At 36.4% G+C, this 27,566-nt stretch overlaps 1 protein-coding gene across 3 annotated transcripts in view; it reads left to right on the forward strand.

The window, feature by feature from the left end:
- The window catches only part of UBA6 (ubiquitin like modifier activating enzyme 6), a 94,189-nt gene that overhangs the window by 56,737 nt on the left and 9,886 nt on the right, over window positions 1-27,566 (forward strand). For all 3 annotated transcript variants that reach the window (XM_062198779.1, XM_062198780.1, XM_062198783.1), the window contains 16 exons: window positions 2,034-2,114; window positions 7,148-7,225; window positions 9,686-9,867; window positions 11,424-11,529; window positions 15,199-15,288; window positions 15,397-15,477; window positions 16,382-16,510; window positions 17,904-17,955; window positions 18,045-18,108; window positions 20,356-20,425; window positions 22,414-22,485; window positions 22,973-23,090; window positions 23,766-23,959; window positions 24,794-24,921; window positions 25,794-25,881; window positions 26,703-26,797. In XM_062198779.1, the coding sequence (XP_062054763.1) occupies window positions 2,034-2,114; window positions 7,148-7,225; window positions 9,686-9,867; window positions 11,424-11,529; window positions 15,199-15,288; window positions 15,397-15,477; window positions 16,382-16,510; window positions 17,904-17,955; window positions 18,045-18,108; window positions 20,356-20,425; window positions 22,414-22,485; window positions 22,973-23,090; window positions 23,766-23,959; window positions 24,794-24,921; window positions 25,794-25,881; window positions 26,703-26,797 (1,628 nt within the window). The remainder of the gene's footprint in view (window positions 1-2,033; window positions 2,115-7,147; window positions 7,226-9,685; window positions 9,868-11,423; window positions 11,530-15,198; window positions 15,289-15,396; window positions 15,478-16,381; window positions 16,511-17,903; window positions 17,956-18,044; window positions 18,109-20,355; window positions 20,426-22,413; window positions 22,486-22,972; window positions 23,091-23,765; window positions 23,960-24,793; window positions 24,922-25,793; window positions 25,882-26,702; window positions 26,798-27,566) is intronic.

Genomic DNA, 27,566 nt, shown 5'->3' on the forward strand with positions numbered 1-27,566 from the left:
CCTGGCTGCGGATCAGCACAGCCTCATCCATTGCTGCCATCTAGGGAGTAAACCAACAGATGGAAGATTTCTCTGTCTCTCTCTCTCTCCGCATCTGCCTTTCAAATCAATAAATAAATCTTTTTAAGAAAGATTAAAAAAAAAAAAACTATTTATTTGAAAGGCAGAGTTATGGGGGTAGAAGGGTGGGGAGAGATAGAGATCTTCCATCTGCTGTTTCAGAACTTCCCAAATGGCTGCAACCAGTAGGGCTGGGCCAGGCTGAAGCCAGGAGACAGGAGCTTCCATGTGGACCTCCCACATGAGTGCAGAGGCCTGAGGACTTGGACCTTCTTTCACCAGTTTCCCATGTGCATTAGCAGGGAGCTGGATCAGAAGTGGAACAACCAGGACTCAAAACCGGCATCCTTATGGGATGCCAGTGTCGCAGGTGGCAGCTTAACTCATTATGCCACCAGGCCGGACCCCAAGTTAATTTATAAAGTATATGTGAGCCTAAAGGAGAAGAGTCTAAATGAATAGATGCAACAGAGGCCAAACTATGTGGTCTACAAAGCTGGCCCTGTAAAGAAAACCTTTTCCAACTTCTGTTCTAAAGAATTAAAGCACTTAATAATTAAAATTTGAGTGTAAGAATTTTGAACATTAAATGTTTTTCCAGAAATACATTAAAAATTGAGGATTTGTGGGCCAGCATTGTGATGTGGTTGATAAAACCACCACTTGTGATGCCTTCATCCTTTATGGGCTCCAGTTTATGTCCCAGCTCTCCACTTACGATCCAGCTCCCTGATAATTGTCTGGGAAAAGCAGTGGAAGATGGCCCAAGTGTTTGGGTTCTGCCATATGGGGGACCCAGATGAAGCAACTGGCTTCTGGCTCTGGTCTGGCTGAACCCTATCAGTTGTGGACATCTGGGGAGTAAACCAGCAGATGGAAGATCTCTCTCTCTCTCTTTCTCTAACTCTGACTTTGAAATGAATAAATATTGTATGTGTGTGTGTATATATATATATATATATATATATATAAAATGTATATATGTTTAGATGTACTCTTTTTTAAATGACAGGGAACACTGTAAGGGAGATGTCTTCAGTAACATAAAACTCCTTTACCTGCCTCTTATGTTTTTGTACTATTAATATAAATCAATCCTGAAGGCACCTCTGATTTTTTTTTACTAATCATTTTTTAATAATTATTTGAAAATCATCAGCTATTGCTGAATTTTTACATCGATGTAGAATCTACTGTTAGCTCTTTATTATCTTTTGTTTTTGTTTTTTTATGTATTTGAGAGGTAGAGTTACAGACAGAGGGAAAGACAGAGAAAAAGGTCTTCCATCCACTGGTTCACTCCCCAAATGGTCACAACGGCCGAAGCTGGGCCAATCTGAAGGCAGGAGCCAGGAGCTTCTTTGGAGTCTCCCACACGAGTGCAGAGGCCCAAGCACTTGGGCCATCTTCCACTGCTTTCCCAAGCCATAGCAGAGAGCTGGATTGGAAGAGAAGCAGCTGGGACTAGAACCAGCGCCCATATGGGATGCCAACACTGCAAGCGGAAGATTAACCTACTGCATCATAGCACCGGCCCCTATTATCCGTTTTTACTAAAAACTGATAGGAAGCAGATTGTGGATTAGTTCTGGTCATTAAATGAGTTCTGAGAAATCTAAAAATGAGAAATCTTTCTTCATTGATATACTAATGTTTTTTGCTGTTTGTGTCTGTTGTATGTAATAATTAAACTGAATGTTTGGCTTTTGTTTAAAATTTTAAGTGTCTTTTATCCAAAGCAGTTGTAAATATAATTTTTCTTGTTTGATTTGTACTTTTTTTCTTTGAGATACTTAGAACAGAACCTATTGTTTTAAAGTAAAATAAGTCACAACTGGGCAAGCTAATTTTTAAAAAGTATGTATTTTTTATTATAGCTTAACATTTAGTGAAAATTAAAGTGAAATTACTCTTAAGCAAATAGGTGTTCTGGTTTTATTTAATCTGATACATATCATTTTTTTTTCCCATAGGTAGGATGTGGAGCCATAGGCTGTGAAATGTTGAAAAATTTTGCTTTACTTGGTGTTGGCACAAGCAAAGAGAAAGGAATGGTAAGATGGAAATCTTTGAAAGTTACAAGTTAATATTTCTGTTATTGCCTTTTTTGGAATGTGTCTGCATAGCTTAACAGTATAACATTTTAAGGATAGAGTATAAACTAGAATCTGTAAGATTCTGTTCTGAACACTTTTCAGGTTTTATAACATTGTGGCAAATTATTTAATTATCTGTTCCTCAGTTCCTTTCTCTAATACTGTGCAAGTGAAATCTGTACTACTCTCAAGGGATTATTATAAAGTATGAAATAGTTTTTGCAAACTACAAAACACATTGTTATTTCTGTTAGATACTATTTAGTAATTGTTAAGTAAATCATTAAGATGAAAGAAACGAAAGAAGCTAACCTAGAAAATTATTGAGTATTCAGATGTACTTTAAATTGATGAGTATCAAAATTGGAAATAATGTAAACTTGAGTATATAGTTTAAATTCTTAAAGTTATAAGGGCCCGGCGCCATGGTGCACTAGGTTGATCCTCCACCTGTGGTGCCGGCATCCCATATGGGTGCTGGTTCTAGTCCCCGTTGCTCCTCTTCCAGTCCAGCTCTCTGCTGTGGCCTGGGAAAACAGTAGAGAATGGCCCAAATGCTTGGGCCCCTGGACCCGCATGGGAGACCAGGGGGAAGCACCTGGCTTCTGGCTTCGGATCAGCGCAGCTCCCACTGTTGTGGCCACTGGGGAGTGAACCAATGGAGGGAAGACCTTTCTCTCTGTCTCTCTCTCTCTGTCTCACACTGAAACTCTGCCTGTCAAATAAATAAATAAAAATCTTGAAAAAAATTTTTTAAAGTTATAAATATGTTGGTTGCAAAACTATGTTCATATTTTAAATGACAATATATTTCATTGGTGGTGTTTTGAGTTTTAAGATGTAAACTAGCTTCCATTGGTGATTACTTGGATTTATCATGGAGACTAGCAAAATGCCCAACTAAATGACCAAAATGTATACAATAGTTCACATTTTACAATTAAACCTAGCTTATTGTTGCATTTCAAAGGGAGAATTCATTATTATTATAATTATAGGCAGTGCTCTACATTCATCCTATACTTGCTTAGCATTTCTTAAATTTTGTTCCATAAATCGCTGTTAGTTCTAGTGATTTTAAAAGGTATTCCTAAAAGAAAAAAAATCTCTTGGTTACGTAAGTTTAGGGATAGTCTGAATTAACTCCTTGGAAATTTACAATGCATGTCATCATATAAAGGTCAGGAAAAGAACTGTAAGGATGAAAGACCAAAAATTTAAAAAAAAATTTTTTTTTTGATGTTTGTATATGTAGCCAAATGTGACAGCAAAATCTCCAAGTTCTAGGAATCAAGTGAAAAATTAAGTCCTGGTCTGAAAATCATAGTGACTCGCAAGTATTCCTGTTTTAAATGTCCAAAATCTTGATTAGAAAGGGAAGTCAGTCATGCAGAATTGAAACTCAGAGCATTCTGATACATGGAGTTTAAAATTATATCGTGTAAAACTTACGCAAAAAAAATAAATAGAACAAATTTAGAATTGTTGAAATCTCCAGGGCTCTGACTAAAGCAAATGTAAAACTGCATCTTTGATATATACCCAAAGCCCACAGGACCATAATCAATGATAAAAAGGAATAGAAATAAGAGGGGAAAGGCACTGAAGTTTTTGCAAAAAGCCAAATAAGAGTTTCTGTAAGATTGATAAACTTAAAATTCAGATATAACTGTGTAATTACCCAGAATGTAGATGTACTAGTCAACTTTTCATCACTAAAACTATAAAATACCTGAGAAAAGCTTCTTAGGAAGGAAAATTTATTTCCGCCTACAGTTTTGGAACTTCATAGCCCAAGATTGGATGGTCCTATTATTCTGATGTCTGATGAGGGCAATGGATGATGGAATGTGCACAAAGGAAGCATCACATGACAACCAGGAAGCACAGAGAGAATGAGGAGGGCCAGCCGAGGCCTACTTTAACCAGACCTCTCGTGAGAATTGCCTTTGGAGAGCATGTCCCCAGTGACCCAAGGACCTCTCACTAGACCCACCTCCTAAACATAATTGAATCAGGTCTGCTTCCTTAATCCATTAACAATTAATGTGAATCCATTAACAAGACTGTGGGCATCAAGTTTCAATACATGGACCCTTGGGGACACTCAGTATTACACAAACTGTAACAGTAGATAACTTTTTTAAATGATAGGGGATACATTTATAGGGTTCAGTATACCAGGGTACTTTAAGAAGTTCATGAAAAATGGAATTAAAATGATGGCTATTTGGTGCAAAAAAATTTAAAATCCATCTATACAAAGGGTTTTCAAAAAGCTAACTACGTGTGGATTTCTGTTTTATTTTTTGCATCAGAATTTACCTTTTGTGTGGTGTGGGTATGGGTATATGGCAATGAGCCGATTCCTATCCACTAGTTTTCTCCAAATGCCCACAATGACCACGGCTGGGATTTTAATCTGGGCCTCCCCTGTGGATAGCAGGAACCAAGCTACTTAAGTCAGTACTGCTGCCTCCCAGGGTCTGTACTAATAGGAAGCTGGACTCGGGAGCCAGAGCCAGGTATTGAACTCAGGTACTGTGATGGAGATCAGAGACTTCTTAATGGCTAGGCTAAACACCCTCTCCTCTACAAACTTCTGAAGTATCTTCCCAAGTCTAGTAGAATTTCCAGAGAGAATGAAGATAAAAATGAAACAGGAATTTATTTCAAGAAGAATGAGAAAGATTCCCAGACTTGAAGAAAGACGAGTGTGTTCAGATTGAAAAGGTAAACTAGGGCCAGCGCCACGGCTCGATAGGCTAATCCTCCGCCTGCAGCGCCGGCACACTGGGTTCTAGTCCCAGTTGGGGCGCCGGATTCTGTCCTGGTTGCCCCTCTTCCAGGCCAGCTCTCTGCTGTGGCCTGGGAGTGCAGTGGAGGATGGCCCAAGTGCTTGGGCTCTGCACCCCATGGGAGACCAGGAGGAAGCACCTGGCTCCTGGCTTTGGATCAGCGTGGTGCGCCGGCTGCAGTGTGCCAGCCCCAGCGACCATTGGAGGGTGAACCAACGGCAAAGGAAGACCTTTCTCTCTGTCTCTCTCTCACTGTCCACTCTGCCTGTCAAAAATAAAAATAAAAAAAAAAGTAAACTAGTCCCAAACATCAAAGAGAAAAGAAAGATTTTGTAATGGACTTTTCATCCTCGAGAAATGCTAGAAGCTAATGGAAATATTTTCATAGTATAAGAAAAAATTTACTGTCAATCTGGGTTTCTGTACTGAGCTAATAAATTACTTTCAGAGTAGATGGGACCAAACTTAAGATATCTGACAAATAAAGTGATGAAAGGTGTTCACTTACTGGTTCTTAATGAAAGAATTATTAGGTAATGTGGACAATGTATGAGGGTAAGCAGAGAATTTGTCACATTCTTAGATAAACATTAATTTTAAGACTGTTTTATTGAAATGATTTGAGAACAGGATGGTTAAAACTAATTAACAGTTCACTGATAGCCTGGAAAGTCAAAAAGAGACATCCAAATTAAATAGCTCATATTCCTTACATACTTCATGATAAGCATAGAGATTTACTTTCAGATCCTAACTCAAATCTGCATGTTTACATTTTAAGCATACCCATGTAAAAAAAAAAAAAAAATGAGTAATTTCCAAACTAGTTTGGGAGTAAGGATGGAGTAGAAATCAAGGGACCTTGGTTAGTTCAATAGAAGGCAAAACTGCAGGGAGAAGGGTTGGTGTTGAGGGAAATGAAACAGCCTTATGTTGATAATCAACAACAGTTGTGAATTAAACTTTTTGTTTAAAAAGGTTTTCTATTTGTTTTTTTCCTTGTTAAAATAATATATTCAGAAATATTGGAAGTATCAGGGAAATTCAAGCTAATAGAAGATGAATAAGTTTGTGTATATCAGTCAACATTTAAAAACTAGAACACAGTCTGAGAAATGCTGCTCCTAGGAAAATCTTATTTTAAAATACTAGCTAAGTGGCCGGGATATTTGAACGTTCAGAATATCTTCAGTCTGGGTACTTTCTTCTCCCTCTCTTTAGAATGGAAGTCTGCAAACTTTCTTAAAGGACTAGATTATAAATATTTTAGGCTTGCAGACCATAAATCTCTGTTAACAAGTATACAGCTCTGCAGTAAATCATAAAAACAGAGTAGTCAGTACTTAGACAAATGATGACATAGTGTTCCAGTAGACTTCTACTTGAGGAAACAGGCAGCCTGCCCTGTACTTTTTTTTTTTTTTTGACAGGCAGAGTGGACAGTGAGAGACAGACAGAGAGAAAGGTCTTCCTTTTGCCGTTGGTTCACCCACCAATGGCCGCCGCGGCCAGCACACTGAGGCCGGTGCACCGTGCTGATCCGATGGCAGGAGCCAGGTGCTTATCCTGGTCTCCCATGGGTTGCAGAGCCCAAGCACTTGGGCCATCCTCCACTGCACTCCCTGGCCACAGCAGAGAGCTGGCCTGGAAGAGGGGCAACCGGGACAGAATCGGTGCCCTGACCAGGACTAGAACCCCGTGTGCCGGCGCCACAAGGCGGAGGATTAGCCTATTGAGCCACGGCGCCGGCCGCCCTGTACTTTGTAGAGCCCTCCTTTACCTAAAGTTTCTTTCCAATTGAAACATGTAAGCATTTTTCCCAAATGAGTTATAGATATGCTGTAAATTTCAAAAGAAGGGCTGGCTCCTCTACAGGCTAACTGAAATTTCATAGTTCTCAAATGTGATGGTGATGTTTTCAGCCTCCGTTGTGTTATAAACAATTAAGAAAAGAGCTTAAACAGGAATTGCAATCAGGTTCCACTATTGTTTGAGATACTCCTCTGTTAAACATTAATTACAATGACATCTAAGTTCAAAAGAGCAGAGTTGGTAACCATTTTGGAATAATTATCTTACTACCTTTACCATCTAAAATAATTTAGAGTAATTGGAGGGGGTATTCTTTATCATACTGAAAAGTAAGTTAAAGTTTGTTACATAATCTCATCCATTTTCTCTTCTTGCAATTAGGTCACAGTTACTGATCCTGACTTGATAGAAAAATCCAATTTAAATAGGCAATTCCTATTTCGTCCTTACCACATACAGGTATGTTGCTGTTTTGTTTCAAAGTCGAATTATGTATCATGTTATTCAAAAAAGAGGAGGGTTTTCTTTTTAAAAATAGAAAAGTGCATTCTTTATTTTATTAGAATCTTTCAGATTACCAGATAATGTGAATGACAAAGAGAAAAATATGAAATTATATTTTAATATAAACTTGGTGTTTGCATTAATTTTGGGTCTTACAGGCTAAATCGTGAACATGAGCAAGGTTTTTCATTTTATAATCACCAAGGTATTTTTACATATTTAATTTTAGAAGATAAATATATAGAAGCAAATTTCCTAATTTGAAGTTTTGGCACATGACAAATTTCACAGTTTTTTCATTAGGAAAGATCTTTGTTACAAAACAGATGAACATTTAGAATTTCTGTGCTCTTTTGATCTTGTTTAATCATTTAACATACTTTCTATAATAAAGAATACTTTCTCCTAATCTTCTACAGAGTTCAAAATACTCATTTTTTTTTAAGATTTATTTGTTTAATTGAGAGGTGAAGTTACAGACACAAAGAGAGGTCCTCCATCCACTGGTTCACTCTCTAAATGGCTGCGAAGACCGGAGCTGGGCCTATCCAAAGCCAGGAGCTACTTCTGGGTCTCCCACGAGGGTGCAGGGGCCCAAGCGGTTGGGCCATCCTCCGTTGCTTTCCCACACACATTAGCAGGGAGCTGGATCAGAAGTAGAACAGATGGGACACGAACTGGCACCCTTGGGGACGTCGTGCCCCAGGCGGAGGCTTTACCTGTGGTGTCATAGCACCGACCCCCACAATACTCATATTAAGTCAGCAAAATAGGTAGTTTGAGTAAAGCAAATTTACTTTTACTTTAGAAATGTTTTTTTCTCCATCTATTGTTCAATAATTCATTAACAGTCTTAGTAAACTAAGGTTAGTAATATCATGACCAAACAGTAAATCAGATGACATAGTTACTTGTCTTACTTATCTAAATATAAAAAACCAAGTGACAGAATGTTAAAACAGGACAAAATTTGTCACTTAAATTTGTGTATTTTATTTATAGAAGAATTATAAAGGCCTGTTTCTTATTTTTACTGAATTCTAACAAAGTTGCTGATTTGTTGGTATACTAAGAACACTTGACAGAGAGTGGGCATTGTGGCATAGCCAGTTTAGGCCACTGCTTAGGAGGCCCACATCTCATGTCAGAGTGCCTGGGATCCAGTCCCACCTCCACTTCTGATCCTGTTTTCTGCTAATGCACACCAGCAGCAGTTGGATCCCTGCAACCCATGTAGGAGATGGATGGAATTCTTAACTCCTGACTTCAGCCTGCTCTTAAAGGCATTTAGGGAATGAACCTACAGATGGGAGATCTCTGTTGCTTTGCCTTTCAAGTAAATAAAAATAAGATTAAAAGAATTCTAAAAATAAAAAAATACTGCACATTGAAGTGTGTCAACCTAACAATGTGAGAAGAGACAGAAATACCTTTAAAACCAGATACGTGAATTCAGAAAGAATGGTCATATTTACTTACAAATAAATTTTTATAACACTTGAAGTAATAATTTAATAAGTAATTATCAATGAATCTTTCAGAAAAGAATGAATTTTATTTGGCCTACTTTTTTATAAAACTAAAACAGTAATAATTTCTAAAAATATTTCTATCCAGAAATATTAATAATTTTTAAAATGTTTGATATCAAGATGTTAAACCTCTGTACCTCTGACAGTTTATTTTCTGCAGTCTAAATTTCTAGTATTTTACTGAATATGTTTTTAGTTTTGTCTAGGCACTTAACCAAACATCATTACTGGGGGGAGTGGGGAATCTGCTTGTAATTGGACTTTTAACTGTTATAAGATCTCAAGGGGCCAGCGCTACAGCGTAGTAGGCTAAGCCTCTGTCTGCAGTGCCAGCATCTCATATGGGCACCAGTTCATGTCCTGTTACTCCTCTTCCGATCCAGCTCTCAGCTATGGCCTAAAAAGGCAGTAGAAGATGGCCCACGTGCTGGGGCCCCTGCACCCAAGGTGACCCAGAGGAAGCTTCTGGCTCCTAGTTTCATATCGCACAGCTCTACCCATTGTGGCCATTTGGGAAGTAAACCAGCAGATGGAAGACCTTTCTCTCTCTATCTCTCTCTCTGTAACTCTACCTCTCAAATAAATCTTTAAAAAAAAAAAAAACTCAGAGGTACTTACCTATGAAATATAGATTATTCAGATTTTTATTAATATGTACATTATTTTTACTAATGAGCATTATGAAATATAGTGTGACTACAATTAATATAATTTCCACAAACCAAGAATGAATTCATCCATTAGTTTTTTTCTCACCTTCTGTGTGTGTGTGTATACATATATACACACACACACAACTATTCTAAAGTAATAAGAATATGTATATTCAGTCATAGTCATCTTTTTTCTTTAATGTTATTCCTTCTATTTTTTATTTTTTTAGAAACCTAAAAGCTATACTGCTGCTGATGCGACTCTGAAAATAAATCCTCAATTAAAAATAGATGCACACCTGAACAAAGTATGTCCAGCCACTGAGACCATTTACAATGATGAGTTCTATACTAAGCAAGATATAATTATTACAGCATTAGATAATGTGGAAGCCAGGAGATATGTAGACAGGTATGCTCTTAAAATTCAGGTTCATAAAGAGTTATCCTTAATTTTCAATACTGTTTCCCACAACTACTTATTGAGAAGTTACTAGATTTTCTGATTGTTCGTTATGTTCCTATTCTAGTACTCCCTAAACCTAAAGCCTTTGATGTTTTCCAATCAAAATTGGTCACGTGCCTAAATGTTTTTAATGGAATATTTATCACCTGTGTACCTCTCTGCCTTAAAATTTCCTGATCCCTCCAGACTCGCTGCTTTAGCTATTGCCTGGTGAGAGGGCAGTGATAAACAGCTGCATTGCACTGCATGTGCCATTTTTCAGTTCTTAAAGACCTCCACTTTTTTTTTTTTTTTAATCTCAGGGTCTTGACCTACTATTCTTCAGCCTCAAAAAATTCTGTTTCCGTTGCTCCAGAACTTCTGATCCTGGATCTACCTACCTACTCTTCACTTAATTTTTTTCCTCATGCTTTCAGATTAGCCTAAATGACTTTGTTTAAACAGATTTTCTTTAACTGCTAAAGCTTAAATTAGATCTTATGGGATTCCTTCAAAGCACTTTATACTTTTTTCTTTGTAGTACTTATTTTTATCTATATGTATATTAATGTTTTTTGCCTCACTAAATCATTTATGCTAAGACTGTTTATGTTGTTTCACTGTGTCCTCAGTGCTTAACTCATGGTGTTATTCAGTAAATACTTGTGAAATAAGAGTTGAATGACTACAACTGTACATACCTTACTTTATTACATTTGTATGACTCCTTATTATTAGGATTCACCAGTTGAAAAATGCATTGAAAAGTTGATAATCTTGGCCGGTGCCGCGGCTCACTAGGCTAATCCTCCGCCTTGCGGCGCCAGCACACCAAGTTCTAGTCCCGGTTGCCCCTCTTCCAGGCCAGCTCTCTGCTGTGGCCAGGGAGTGCAGTGGAGGATGGCCCAAGTGCTTGGGCCCTGCACCCCATGGGAGACCAGGAGAAACACCTGGCTCCTGCCATCGGATCTGCGCAGTGCGCCGGCCGCAGCGCACCAGCCGCAGCGGCCATTGGAGGGTGAACCAACGGCAAAGGAAGACCTTTCTCTCTGTCTCTCTCTCTCTCACTGTCCACTCTGCCTGTGGGGGAAAAAAAAAAAAGTTGATAATCTTGAGAAAAAGAAGAAATTAAAGTATGTAGAATATAGAAATTTTAAGTATTCAAAAAGATTAATAGTGTTTGGGAGAAAAGAAATTGTGGTATCAAATTTGGCAGTCTGAAAATCATCAAAGAAGACATAGAAAGCAAGAGAAGAAAGGGTAACGCTGTTAAGAGCCAAAGATTCAGTTAACAGTAGTCGAAGAGAGAGACAAAAATGACTAGGTTGAGCAACTAAATTTGTGTATGGGAGTGGGATGCTAAAAATCAATGTGTTATTTTGTGGTATTGTATCTACTTTCTAAAACATTACATTCAGGGAGTGTTGAGTCTGTGAAATGGTCAGTAGGAAGTGGTAGGGTGTCCTTTGTTTGCATTGTTATTGCTCACTCCTAAGTTTTTTACTTATTATGTTTTCAAATAGCCGCTGCTTAGCAAATCTACGACCTCTCTTAGATTCTGGAACAATGGGCACTAAGGGACACACAGAAGTTATTGTACCTCATTTGACTGAGTCTTATAATAGTCATGTAAGTGAAATGATATTTTGAAGTAAATGTCTGTCAACTTTTTATGTCATAACTTTTTTGTCTTCATCAGTCAAAAAAGTTTGATTTACTTTTCTGAGTCCTTTTCTTTTTGTTTGGCCAATTATTACCATACAGATGTACATGTGCATTTTAAAAAATATTTTTATTTTTAATTGTCAAAATTTTATATCTGGTCTTTATAGATTATTAGTTTTATGTTGACTATTTTTTCTTAGAACTTCTTCTTTTTTTCTTAACTTTTATTTAATAAATATAAATTTCCAAAGTACAACTTTTGGATTATAGTGGCATTTCCCCCCATAACCTCCCTCACACCCACAACCAACCCATCTCAATTATCTTTATATACAGAAGATCAGCTTAGTATATACTAAGTAAAGATTTCAACAGTTTGCACCCACACAGATACACAAAGTATAAAGTACTGTTTGAGTACTGGTTTTACTGTTAATTCACATAGTACAACACATTAAGGACTGAGATCCTACATGGGGAGTAAGTGCACAGTGACTCCCGTTGTTGTTTTAACAATGACAATCTTAGTTATGACATCAGTAATTACTCAAGACACTTGTCATGAGCTGCAAAGGCTAAGGAAGCCTCTTGAATTCACAAATTCCGACCTTATTTAGACAAGGCCATAATCAAAGTGTAAGTTCTCTCCTCCCTTCAGAGAAAGGTACCTCCTTCTTTGATGGCCCGTTCTTTTCACTGGGATCTTACTCACTGAGATCATTCATTTAGGTTGTTTTATTTGCCACAGTGTCTTGACTTTCCATGTCTGAGAAACTCTCATGGGCTTTTTAGCCAGATCCAAATGCCTTAAGGGCTGATTCTGATGCCAGAGCGCTGTTTAGGGCATCTGCAGTTCTATGAGTCTGCTGTGTATCCCACTTCCCATGTTGGATCGTTCTCTCCTTTTAACTTCTGTTAGTTATTATTAGCAGACACTAGTCTTGTTTATGTGATCCCTTTGGCACTTAATCCTATTTATATGATCAATTATGAACTTAAAGTAATCAGTTTGACTAGTAAGATGGCATTGGTACATGCCACCTTGATGGGATTGATTTGGAATCCCCTGGCACGTACCTAGCTCTACCATTAGGAGTAAGTCCAAGTGAGCATGTGCCGAACTGTAGATCTCCTCCCTCTCTTATTCCCACTCTTAACAGGGATCACTTTTCAGTTAAGTTTAAACACCTAAGAATAATTGTTTGTTAATTAAAGAGTTCTTAGAGCTTTTTGATTACCATTCTAACAGTCTTTGACAAGAAGTATTAAAATTTTAGCATGAGAGAGAACAAACCTGTAAAATTTTATTCATTTACTGTTCCTCTGATATTTTATGTTAGATTAGCAGGTGTATAAAGAACAAAGAAGGTAGATGTAGTCATTTTGTACCTTTTCTAATATTGTTTCTTCTCATTAGGAATTCACACTTCTAGCATGCTTTGTCAGAAATATTGATAAAAGTGCAAACTCTGGTGACCCATCTAAAATCTTAATGAAAATCTTCATGCTGGGACCAAAGCATGTATATGTGTATATTTTACATAAATGAAACATATAAGATATTTTAACTCTCAAAAGTGACTTTTGAAGGACTGTCAGAGCTGAAAATAGTCTAAGAAATATTTGTAGGCTTATGATTTAAAGACTGTGAAAAAGGAAAGAATTATATTTTTTACAAACATAATATTTATTTATTTATTTATTTCCTAAAGATCCATCCATTTACCTGAAAGGCAGAGTTAGAGAGAGTAAGGGAGAAACAAATAGAGAGAAATCCTCCATCCACTGGTTCACTTCCCAAATGGCCACAACAGCTGGTGGTGGACTGAGCCAAAGCCAGGAGTTAGGAGCCTCCCCTGCATACCCCACATGGATGACAGGGGCCCAAACACTTGGGCTGTCTTCCCCTACCTTCCCAGGTGTGTGAACCAGGAGCTGGATCAGAATTGGAATAGCCAGAACCTGAACCTGAGTCCACATGAGATGCTGGTGTTACAAGCAGTGGCTTAACTTTCTGCATCACAGTGCCAGCCCCATGCAGCTTTTTTTTGCTTTTTTTTTTTCTCATTTATCACCATAGGACGTACTTTGTCAGGATGTCCACCTGTGTCCATTCCCTGATAGTTCTTAAGAGCAGCAGTTTTTGTCCATTGCCGAATCATCAGTGCCTACAATACTGACATAGTATATATTAATAAATGTTTTTGAATGAATTAACATATGAATGAAAACCTATTTTATGCCAAGTATATTTCTAGGTCTTTATATATATTTGTTTTTTGTTTTCCCTTATTTTCCCAAAGAAACTGTTTATTTAATGAGTACAAATTTCACAAGTACAACTTTAGAAATATAGTGATTCCTCCCACTCCAACTCCCACTCCTCCCCCTCCTCCCTTACCCATTCCCAGTCCCATTTGCCATTAAGAAAAGAAAAAAAAAAAACAAAACTGTTCCTCAACATTCAAGACAAGGGCTGTTCAAGTCATTGCTTCTCAAAGTGTCAATTATACTTCTACAGACCCCCTCTATCAGTTATCACAGATCAGGGAGAACAACTAGTACCTGTGCCCCAGGACTGGCTTATTTCACTAAGTATGATGTTTTCCAGATTCATCCACCCAGATTCACACCCATTGCAAATGACTAGATTTAATTTTTTTTAACCACTGTGTAATATTCCATAGAGTATATATCCCACAGTTTCTTTATCTAGTCTTCAGTTGACGGGCATTTAGTTTGAATATATGTTTACTTAATGCCTATGTTTGGTCTGGTATGTTTTGAAATTTTTAAAAGGTTTATTTTTACCATGTAGTCTCATGAAATAAGACATTTATATATAATATAATGAAAGTATTTTAACAGACTGAAACTGACAAGTTTAATTTGGACATTGAATGGAGAAAATTATATAAACTTTGTTATCTGTCTTCTGACTTGAAACTCATAAAAACCAGAATATAATACTATTCTGGTTTCCTTCTTTGTTATAAAGTATTTAGCAGTATTTCATCAACCAACAAACTAAATATAAGTCTCTAAATAAAAACAAGGTGATTCATTTTATATTGGTTAAACCAATAAACCTAGGCTAAATAAACCCTCTAATAGAAGATGGACTTCTTTAGATGACACAGCTTATACATGTCATTTACTGAATACAAACTTTCTGTAAGAAGTTGTACCAAGCTTCACAGATAGACAATGATTCCTGATCCTAAAGAAACTCATGATTTGCTGAACACTATGTTACAAATCCTTGAATTAACTTTTATAGTAGGCAGTACTATAAGTTTAAATGTCACCTTGACTTTTTCAGAAAAAACATGAATATATGTGGTTGTCTTCTTGAGTACTGCATAGTATGCCATACTGTGCCAGTATGAGTGCATAGAAAATAAATGGTAATAGGATTCATGATTGTCATTACATTGCTATTAACAAATAAATTGTCAAAAGAATTGACTAACTTTTCCTCTTACTGCCTGGAAGAGAGAAGATAAAGATGTGCGGTTGTATTTTATTTGATTATGGATTTTTTTAATGGTCATAAAATTCAAAAGTACATGGAATCGATAAAAATATGTCATTGCTTCTCTTAAATATCTACTGTTATATCTTACAAATTAGCGGGATCCCCCAGAAGAGGAAATACCATTTTGTACTCTAAAATCCTTTCCGGCTGCTATTGAACATACTATACAGTGGGCAAGAGATAAGGTAAAATTTCCTTTTCAAGGAATTTGTTTTCTTTGAAGTAGGGAAGAAGATATTTCCAACTTTTAGACACACTTCTATTTGTAATTTTTTTCCTGTACTTCTTTATAGTTTGAAAGTTCCTTTTCCCATAAGCCTTCACTGTTTAACAAATTTTGGCAAACCTATCCATCTGCAGAAGATGTCTTACAGGTAAAAATTTATTTCTTTTTTTTTAAGATTTATTTATTTGAAAGGCAGTTAAGAGAGGGAAAGAGAGATCTTCCATCTACTGGCTGGTTCACTTCCCAAATGGCAGCAACAACTGGGGTTCAGGCATGCTGAAGCTTGGAGCCTGAAACTCCATCCTGATCTCCCACGTAGGTGGCAGAGGCCCACATACTTGGACCATCTTCCACTACTTTCCCAGGCACATTAGCAGGGAGCTGGATCTGAAGTGGAGTTCCTGGCACTCTGCTCATAATACAATGCCAGCCTCACAGGTGGAGGCTTAACCTGCTGGGCCACCCAAAATTGATGCTTTTTAATACAGACCTCACACTTTGTGTCAGTATAATCTGAATTTCAAGTTGCTTACCAGCAGTTTACTCTTGTCTCCAAAAGAGTGATTAAAATATTAGTTTGTTCAAAAAAAACCAAAATAATACATCAGGAATCTTAAAGGGAGTCATATGTGATACTTTTTTTAGTTTGGTTGAAATCAATGAAAATGTTGATATTTGTATTTGATCCATAAAACACCAATTCATATAATTTAACCTAATAAAAGTATAATAATTATTATAGAAAAGCTGCTAATAATTAAAAGGCTTGTTAAACTCTTTGGAGGAAAAAAAAAAGTGAAGTTCTAGTAAATATTTTATAAATAGACAGTAAATCTGAGTTAAAAGTTCATGTGCTGTCTACTTTCGTTTCACTCCCCCACTTCCAAAAAAACAGATTCAAAGGGAGAGGAGAAAGGTAGAGACAAGGAGCTTGAGGTTAAAAAAAAAAACGAAGAAGGATAAAGTCATAAAGCACTTAAGACTTTGACTAATACTTTTGGAGTGTATGTGTTTATTGGAGTTGTATTAATTTTTTCTATCTCCCATTCTAGAAGATGCAAAATGGACACAGCTTAGAAGGCTGTTTTCAAGTTATTAAGTTACTTAGCAGAAGACCAAGAAACTGGTCTCAGTGTGTAGAATTAGCAAGATTAAAATTTGAGAAGTATTTTAACCACAAGGTAAGCATGCAGTATGAAACATTTTAAAAAGGTTGATCTTGGCTCATTTAGTTAATACTATTTATTTTGTTGTCCTGAAATGTCTACCCTTTCTTTTAGCAAGCTTTTCAAAAATAAATATGTTGAGTGAAAACAGGGTCTACACACATGACATATTCTCTTTGAATGTTACTGCTTAAAAAGATATATTTAAATTTTACTCATTGGCTTCTTAATTATGCATTTAATTGATCTTGTCTTATGTACAAAGCTAGATTTTAGATAGCTTTTTTCTCTAGAGAATGAAGAATATATTTTTGTCTAGAATGTTCAGATTAGTTCAGAATAGAGGCAGGAGATTGAGAAAATTGAAATTTTGCCATTCCTACTTTGATGATCATATTTTATTTCTATTTCTTCTAATGTGAAATAGAGATAATAGCTTGTTATCTAATATATTGGGTAGTGGTGAGAATCAATTGAGTAAATACATGTAAAACATGTTTAGAACAGAGCACAGCACAAATAATCACTATAGCTGTTAATGTTACCTCCCATTATGCACAGTTACTAGAATGTATCCTACACTCTTTAGTCTCTCCTTGTCTTTAGGCTCTTACATATCAGAATATAAAGCAACTTCATTATTTTTAAATCTTTTAATTAGGCTTATCCTATCTTTAAATCTTCTTTCCTGGCTCTGCATTTGTAAAAATGGTCTATACTTCCTTACCCTGTAAATGTGACTTCATTCACATTGTTCTTACCCTTATTATCAATGACCTATCTGTTTCAAAATTTTATTAAAGAGTACTTTTTACTTCTGCTGTGGGTTTTTGTAAAAATTGTTTTGTTTAATTACAGAGAAAATTCAACCACAGACATACAGAGGAAATAGTATGATGTAATCGTAATCTACTTATAACTCAGGTTTAGTGATAATCAACTCAGATCATCCGTGTCATCCACATCCCTGCCCTTTCTCACTTGCCTCCAGATGATTTTGAAACAAATCTCAAATGTTATATCTTTTCAAATTATAAAATCTTATTTATTTTTACTGATTTCATTGTTTCCTTTAAGGGTTAACTCTTTGAAAAGAGCAAAGTGATATCTAAAATATGCTACCATTTATAAACAAAGAAATTAAGTAATTATATTGCTTGTTATAAATGCAAAAAAACTAAGTGTTGTTAAAAAATGCTAGAAGTTTTTTCAGGTACAGTGGGCAATGACAGAAGAATGGATAGATAAAATGCAGGGGAGACTAGGATTCTACATCCTGTCGTCAGTACTTTAATTTATGAAGCATGTGCATCTTAATATTACATAAAATGTATTCTGAAAAATATTTTTTCTTCATATAGTAAATATTAAGTAGTAGATTTCTTGTGTTTGATTATTTTTTCTTTAGGCTCTTCAGCTTCTTCATTGTTTTCCCCTCGACACAAGATTAAAAGATGGCAGTAAGTATAACCAGATGTTGAGAAGAAATTTAAATGTAATTTATTACTGGCTATATGCATTAGAAATGATATTTATATCTTTTTGTTAGGTTTATTTTGGCAATCACCAAAGAGGCCACCTTCTCCAATAAAATTTGATTTAAATGAACCTTTGTAAGTATTTATATCTAGTTTAACTGTGTAAATTTCATAGCTGTACAAAACCTCAGGATCTTTAATGTGAAATGATTGCATTCCCAAGAGTTACTCAGAAGTCATCTTGACCAGCAAAGCCAGTTACAACCTTCCCACACAAATGTGAAGCCATTTATTTACATGGCAAATAACTTAATTATTTATATCTGCTTGGAAGAAACCAAAATCATCTTTTTTTAAGATTTACATTTGTCTATACAAAAGTAAAACTAAAATAAATGTTTTTATATTTAATGGAGCAAAGAATCTTTAGTTACATGGAAGAAAATATTACTGAGCATCACCATAAATGATTTCAAATTAATTTTCAAAGGATTTGGTCTCTGAATACCTGAATAAACTGTATCAGATAGACATATTCACACATATATGTATACACTATAGTTAAATATTAATTACTAATTAATCTTTTATGCAAGTAACTGCTTAATATTCTCACTTGGTGTATATTGTAGGCTTCAGGTTATTCTTTTGGTTTTTTTGTTTGTTTGTTTTTTTAAGATTTACTTATTTATGTGAAAGGCAGAGTTAGAGAGAGAGACAAGGAGAGAGAGGGAGAGACCTTCTATCCACCGGTTCACTCCTCAAATGGCAAAGCTGGGCCAAGCCAAAGGCAGGAGTCTGGACTCCACCCAGATCTCCCACGTGGGTAGCAGGAACCCAAGAACTCAGGCCATCTTCCACTGCTTACCCAGGCATATTAGCAGAGAACTGGATCAGAATTGGAGCAGTCAAGATTCGAATTGGTGCTTATTTGGAAATACCAACATTGCTGGCTGCAGCTTAATCTATGCCACAACGCCGGCCCCATGTCACCTTATTCTGAGCTGCTCCTTCTCTAAGCCTTAACTTTTTTTTTTTTTTTAAAGATTTATCCATTTATTTGAAAGGCAAACTTAAAGACAGAGAGACATCCTACTCCCCAGAAGGCCTCAATGGCCAGAGCTGCACCAGTCTGAATATAGAAGTCAGAAACTTATTCCGGTCTCCTACATGAGTGCAGGGGCCCAAGGACCTGGGCCGTCCTCCACTGCCTTCCCAGACCACAACAGAGAGCTGGATTGGAAGTGGAGCAGCTGGGACTCGAACCAGTACCCACATGGGATACCAGCACTATAGGCAGTGGCTTCACCCACTACTCCACAGCACCGGCCCTAATCCTTAACTTTTTTATTTTTTAAACAAATTCACTTGCTGAGTTTAAATATGATCATGTACTCTTTAAGTTCAAGTCTAATAATGTCTTCTAATGAATTAAAATGAATTTTCTTTCTATTGAAATTTTTCTACTTCATAATCACTACCTGAATATTAGTGTTTTTGAGGATAAACTTTTTTTTTTTTAGACAGGCAGAGTTAATGAGAGAGAGAAACAAGAAAAAGGTCTTCCTTCCGTTGGTTCACCCCCCAAATGGCTGCCACAGCTGGCGTGCTGAATCCGAAGCCAGTAGCCAGGTGCTTCCTCCTGGTCTTCCATGCGGGTGCAGGGCCCAAGCACTTGGGCCATCCTCCACTGCCTTCCCGGGCCATAGCAGAAAGCTGGCCTGGAAGAGGGGCAACCGGGATAGAATCCGGCGCCCCAACCGGGACTAGAACCCGGGGTGCCAGCACCACAGGCGGAGAATTAGCCAAGTGATCCACGGCACCAGCCAGGGATAAACATTTCAAGTCATAAAGACTTATGCTGTATTTTCATCTAGACTAAAATTGCATTGTCTAACTTTTAAAACAATAATCCTATAACAAAAATTGCTATGACGTAGTGGGTAAAACCACTGCCTGCAGTGCCAGCATCCCAGTGTTGGTTCGAGTCCTGGCTGCTCCACTTGTAATCCAGCTCTGTGCTATGGCCAGGGAAAGCAGTAGAAGATGGCCCAAGTCTTTGGGCCCCTGCGCAAGCGTGGGAAACTCAGAAGAGGCTCCTGGCTCCTGGCTTCGGTTCAGCACAGCTCCGGCTGTAGTAGCCAATTGGAGAGTGAACCAGTTGTAGGAAGACCGACCTCTCTCTCTCTCTCTCTCTCTCTCTCTCTGTCTCTGCCTCTCCATCTCTCTTTGTGTAACTCTGACTTTCTAATAAATAAATAAATTTTTTGAAAAAAATCTTTGAATATTTTTCTTCAAACAATATTTTCAAGACTATAAGTCCTAAGAGTTAAAACACCATGTTTCAAACTGTACTTTTAATCTTTTTTTTTTTTTCAAAAGGCACCTCAGTTTTCTTCAGAATGCTGCAAAACTATATGCTACGGTGTATTGCATTCCATTTACAGAAGAGGTAAGATACATTTCAAATCCTAGCAAATGATGAGTGACAAATCATACGATTGCATCAGAATATGGGGGTTTTTTTGGTTATAAGATTCTTTTATATATAAACTTTGTTTTGTTGTATTGATGCCCATTCTAACATATGAAAGTACTTCAAAAAGTTCATGGAAAAATAGAATTAAAAGATAAGCTTATTTTAATGCAAAAAATTTTTGATCAGCTGGTGCCACAGCTCACTAGGCTAATCCTCCACCTGCGGCGCCAGCACCTTGAGTTCTAGTCCCGGTTGGAGTGCCGGATTCTGTCCCGGTTACTCCTCTTCCAGTGCAGCTCTCTGCTGTGGCCCAGGAAGGCAGTAAAGGATAGCCCACGTCGTTGGGCCCTGCACCCACATGGTAGACCAGGAGAAGCACCTGGCTCCTGGCTTCAGATCGGCACAGCGCGCTGGCCGCGACACGCTGGCCGTAGCGGCCACTTGGGGAGTGAACCAAAGGAAAAAAGAAGACCTTTCTTTTTGTCTTTCTCACTGTCTAACTCTGCCTGTCAAAATAAATAAATAAATAAAATTTTAAAAAAATAAAATTTTTGATCCATATGGTTATCATTTTCCATGTCCTTTCTGACTTCCTTTAATATTTAAGACTCATAATAGAAGCTAAACACTCACTTCAGTTTTACCAAATAGAAGAAAATCAAATATTTCTTTTCTGTATTTTAAGTAATAAAATAACAATATTTGGAAAACATATCTTATTTTTAAAATATTTATAACCTGTTAATCAGCTTCAGTTAATTATTCTAAAAAGATAAGTTAAACCATTTCATAGTAATTTCAAAGTATTCCTCTTAGAGTCACTTTATAAACTTTTTTACTTACATTGTAATATTAACTTACATATTTTCCCAGAAATCTGAAAATGCACCCTTTTATTGACATTTCTTTACCTTTATCATCACACTCATTCTTTAGATATCATCTGTGGGGAACGCTAGCCCACAGTCCACATAAGGCCCATGAAATCATTTGCTCTGGCCATGCCAAGACAACCACAGGAAGCATTCAAAATTCAATAAATCGATAGTAGGCCAATATAAGTTGATAATTTTGTATGGCCCTTGAATAATGTTATAAATATCCAAATGGCCCTTGGCAGTAAAAAAGCTCCCTATTCTGATCTCAAGACTCAAATATAGCGTTGAGAGACACATATGCATAACTGAATTTTTCTTCATATATGTATATTAGAACTAAACACATTGGTGCACTTTTAGGCAGGCTAAATGGAGAAATATGAACCAGATCCATAAATAACACTATTTTGGTTTCAGATTAAAATGCCTGTTGTGGATTGATCCTCCTTCGAGTTTATACAAACAAAATATTCCACATATATCTGATAAAAATAGGGGCATGTAGTTTGGTATTCTTTTTGTGCATAAGAGTGGTAGTTTTATGATGTGAATGGTAATTAACCTCAAAAGCAGTGTACCTCAGTGTTTTCTAAGCAGCTTCTTTATAATGAAAGTGTCTTTAATAGCTTTAAATTTATCTTAAGTTCATCTTGAACCATTCAGATATTTTTCAGCTTCTCAAGGTATAAATTTTTTTACTTATTTAATTTATTGAGTATCATATTGTGCAGGGAACTTTGTAAAACATTGAAATTGAGGAAATGAAAACAGTAGTCCTGGATCTCAAGGCACTCAGTCTTATATTCAGAAACTAACTTCTTACAAATTATAAAAAGAACTAAGAGTTCAGGTTTGTTGTCTAATTAGTGCTTTTTTCACTCCCTCTTCCAACATCCCACAGGAACCTGTAAGAGTGATATTTCTCTAGAAATAAAGATAAATTGTCTCAAATGATTCTTATCTAAATATTCAGTATTTTCAAGGAATTTTCATATGATAAAGGACCTTTTAATGGTTGTTTTAGCTTTAGAATTCAAAATTGGACTAATAAGTTATTGATAAAATGAATTTTTTGAAAAACAGGGCTTATCAGCAGATGCCCTCCTGAATATTCTTGCAGAAGTAAAGATTGAGGAGTTCAAGCCTTCCAATAAGGTATGTTTCATTCATTCAGCAAATATATATTGATTTTCTACTTGTGTCAAGTCCCAATCTAAACCTGGAGAACACCACAGTGAGCAAAATTCTTGCCCTTGTTGCTCTTACATTTCAGTGGGGTAGAAATGAACTACAAACAAATGCTTGTAAGTATGCAATTATATTTCATATAGGAGCATATTAACATTTTCACATGACAATAAATATTCTTCTATGGCTTAAATTTCTTTAAAAAAAAAGTTGTTTTAGATATGGGGTTCTCATAGTGTTTACATGCTACCTTGAAAAGATAAACACATATATAAATAATAAAATGCTAATTACTAAAGGAAAATATAAAATATACTGGACCATAATGATTAACAATCTGATTAAAATACTTGGAGGAAATGTTTTTTCTTTTTGATCTGTTTAATAGGAAAGTGGTAACCAGATTTAGATGCAAAATGTGATAAAATTAACAAATATGTTTGTGTGTTTGAAGGTTGTTCAAACAGATGAAACGGCAAGGAAACCGGAGCATGTTCCTGTTAGCAGTGAAGATGAGAGGAATGCTGTTTTCCAACTGGAAAAGGCTATTTCATCTAACAAAGCTACCAAAAGTAAGAGAAAGTATTTATTAAAATGTTTTGAATTGAGTGAATTACTATTTTCACTAAGCTCTACACCAAAAGTTTGTAGAATTAAATAATAACATTAGTGTTAGTTGATTTCTTCATCATGAGGAAAGTAACTGTTCATCTTAAAAAAATAATAAGATTATTTATTTGAAAAGCAGAGTTACAGAGAGGGGAGGGGAAAGGCAGAGAGAGAGAGAGAGAGATCTTCCATCCTCTGGTTCACTCCCAAAATGGCCTTATAATGGCTGTGGCTAGGCCCATGTGGGTGCAGCCACAAAATAGAATCTCAAATGTAGTGAGCTCAGGAGCCAGTGCTGGCATCCCATATGGGCACTAGTTTGAGTCCTAGCTGCTCCACTTGCAGTCCACCTCTGTGCTATATATAGGAAAGCAGTAGAAGATGGCCCAAGTCCCCAAGTCCATGGCCCCCTGCTCCAGGCTCCTGGCTTCAGATTGGCTCAGCTCCAGTCATTACAGCCATTTGGGGAGTGAACCAGTGAATGGAAGCCCTCTCTCTCTCTCTCTCTCTCTCTCTGCCTCTCTGTAACTCTTTCAAATAAATAAATCTTTGAAAAAAAAAAAAAAGGTCATCAACTCATTGCTTTTTAACTAGGAAAAGCTTTGCCACTTAGGGAACTTTGTTCTGGTTGTTATCAGGTGACCTTCAAATGGCAGTGCTTTCCTTTGAAAAGGATGATGATAGTAATGGACACATAGATTTCATCACAGCGGCCTCCAATCTTCGTGCCAAAATGTATAGCATTGAACCAGCTGACCGTTTCAAAACAAAGCGAATCGCTGGGAAAATTATACCTGCCATAGCAACATCTACTGCTGCGGTTTCTGGCTTGGTGAGTTTATGATTCTTTAAATAAAAATATGCCTTTTTCATTGCTTCTTTCTGATCTTCCCATTTTACCAACTCCAGCTAATTACTTAGAGATCTTAGAGATGGAGGAATAAATATTGGATCTTACAATTTAAAATATCAAGATATTTGGGAGAATATAGTAATGTATGCTTTGAGGTTTTTATGTATATAAGCATTTTAACATAAAAAATAAACTCAGAAATCTGTCATTTGGCCGAGCATTTAAGATACCCCACATGCCATATCAGAGTACCTGGGTTCAATACCCAACTCTACTGCCAACTCTTAACATCTTGCTAATGCAGACCCTACAAGGCATAAGTTACGGTTCAAGTAATTGAGTTCCTGTCAGACTCACTTGGGAGACCTAAATTTAGTTCCTGGCTTCCATCTTCAGCCTGGCCTACCACTGGCCATTGCAGGCATCATGGGAGTGAACTAGAGGACGGGAGTTCCCTCTTTCTCTATGTCTCTCTGCCTCTGAAATAAATCCATAAAAATTAGAAACTGAGAAATAAATTCAACATTAAATTATAGTTTTTCTTTTAGGCTATAATCCTTTCTATCATCTTTGTAGCCCATACAAAAGCAGCTGTTCTGTTTTCTTGAATAAAATGTCATCTGCACTCTTAAGGAGTCAATATCTTTCATTTTAATGACTCAAAAGCTTTAGTATAGCCCAAGTTATTATACCATATTATACCACTACTCCAAAGTTATTCTTAAAACAAACATGAGAAAATTGAATAAACCCAGTTAAGATCATGAATAGTTTTAGACTATTTGTATAATTAAATCACCTTCTTTTATCTAGGTTGCCCTGGAGATGATCAAAGTGGCTGGTGGCTATCCATTTGAAGCTTACAAAAATTGTTTTCTTAACCTAGCCATTCCAATTCTAGTGTTTACAGAGACATCTGAAGTGAGAAAAACTGAAATCAGGTGTGTTTGAAGGTCTGTTTTTCCTGTATAATGAAAATGAAATAAAAGTTACCTTTTTAGAGGTAAAAGTACTTGCTCACCTCTCCTTTCTTTCTGTAAATGTAAATCCTTGTCATTACTTCAAGACTAAATCAGACCTCATCTTAATGAAGCATTTCTGACTAAACTAGCCACAGAATGCTCAAAACACTTTCATCTGCTACACTGTTTAGGTTGTATTTTCTTAATGGTTTTACAGTTTATCTGTGTCTGCCTAACCCAAAAGAATCAGCAGACACTCTAGGTGTATGACTGTGGATCATGAGATTCAGAATCGAATTCTAGAAGCTTGTGATGAAGCAAAACAATTCCATGGACTTCTGATTTTCACTTTCTGGATTTGAACAACCATGAACTTGTGGAGACAGTTAACAGGGATATGAGAAAGGAGACAATATTAACAGGGATATGAGAAAGCAAACATTCCGATACAGTACTAATGATAGTACAAAAGTATAATCTGTAAGAGACATAACTTAGTATTTCAAATTTGCACACATTATATGTGTTCAGGATGTTCATTTGGGCATTGTGTATCATAGCCAAAAATGATTGGTAGTAATAGGGGACTGGGGCATCCACACATTGAAACTCACACATGGCTGTTTAAAAAGAGAGAGAGCACACTCCGTCACTAAGACATACCAACTCATGATGGGGCACTGAACAGATCAATAAAGTACTAGTAAAAGTGGTTGTCTTGATGTGGTGATGAATTAAGTTATAAAATATTTTAGAAGTTGTCCCTTTTTGCCTACATTAATTTCTATTAAAACTGTTACTAAAGGGAAGAGAACGTAAATGTTTGTGTTCTGAATATTTTTCTGTTATAGAAATGGAATCTCATTTACAATTTGGGACAGATGGACTATACATGGAAAAGAAGATTTCACCCTATTGGATTTCATAAATGCAGTAAAAGTGAGATACTTTTATTCACTTGTTTCATTAGAAATTTGAGTCTCATTTCTGTTTACATTAGTCCCCCATTATTCATGGATATATATTCCAAGAACCACAGTGGATGGCTGAAACCACAAAGCACCAAATTGTCTAGGCACTATATTGTTTCCTATCATACATCCCTATGATGAAGTTTAATTTATACAGTAGGCACAGTAAGAGAGCAACAAAAACTAATAATAAAAAATATTTTTACTATTATAATAAAAGTTATGTGGATATATTCTCTCCTTACTATACTATAGATTTTAGGAACTTCAGCATATATTTTTTGCTTTCCTTAAGTCAAGACCTTTCATCATTTCATTTAAATGAAGAACTTCATGGCTTCTATTTAACATATCCAAATTGGCAGAATCATGATTCTTGTGATTTGGTGCCACTATTAAATGAACTAAGGGTTTCTTAAAAGCATTGCAATACCATAAAAGTTAATGTAGAAACTGAGATGGCTGCTGAGAGGGCAGCAAATACAGCATGAGCATGCTGGACAAAAGCATGATTTTCACCCAAGGTGGGATGGAATGTGAAGGCATGAAATTTCATCATACTACTCAGAACAGCACGCAATTTAAATTTACAGATTGTTTCCTTCTGGAATTTTCCTTCAAATTTTGACCTTCAATAGTGAACTCTAGGTAAAATGGGATCGCTGTAGTTTTTACCCATATCTTTATTGGAGATTATAATATTTAGCAAAAGTTGGCTCTTTCTTGCTGGTTATAAAACGTGTTTTCCATATGTATGAGGCCTTGATTGTTTCACTTTTGGGTATTTAGGAGAAGTACGGCATTGAACCAACAATGGTGGTACAGGGAGTCAAAATGCTTTATGTTCCTGTTATGCCTGGTCATGCAAAAAGATTGAAATTAACGTAAGTATTAAACATTATATGCAAAATATTCAAAAAATGAAATATAAGCTGGACACACACTGAAAAATGAAGTATAGAAATTATTGAAATTAAGATAAAAGAATCATTCTTCTCTAATGGCCTAAATAAAGATAGTGAGTATGCCAGATAAAGTCCAAAAGACTTCCACTCAAGAGAAATTCATAGGTTTACAGACCCTCTTGTGAGTTTTATTGTAGTCCAGAATCAACTTTTCAGCTAATGTCTCAAATACTGTGGTGAGCATTGTGAGGGATAGAGCAATGAGCAATACAAAGTCCTGTCCTACTTCAGGAGTGTGTATAACAGATTGACAAGTATATCAAATAGTGATAGAGTGCTGTAGAGAAACTAAGAAAAGGAAATACAGAGAGTGAAGATACTGAGTTGCTCTCTTATGTTTATAGTCTTAGTGTTCCCTCTGCCTTTCATAGTCTTATCTGGTATGGTAATGTTTGAGCAGAAGCCAAAAGGAAGAAAGAGAACAACAAAAAAAAGTCAAAGTAGTTACAGTGGTCTCCAGGGCCCTAATGATATGGTTCCCAGTTATTCCTCTAAATTCCTTCCCTCTTTGTCATCCTTACTCAAGTATTCCAACTCCACAGGCCTCCTTACTTTTCCTTAAACACTCCACTCATGTTCTAACATGGAACTCTTTTCTTCTACTCACCCCTGGTCTTTACATTTCTTAAAGAGGCCTCCCTGGACCCCATTTAATGCTACAAGTATCCCCCAAACTCAATCGAATATG

Source organism: Lepus europaeus, chromosome 8 (genome assembly GCF_033115175.1).
Source record: "Lepus europaeus isolate LE1 chromosome 8, mLepTim1.pri, whole genome shotgun sequence".
NCBI lineage: Eukaryota > Metazoa > Chordata > Mammalia > Lagomorpha > Leporidae > Lepus > Lepus europaeus.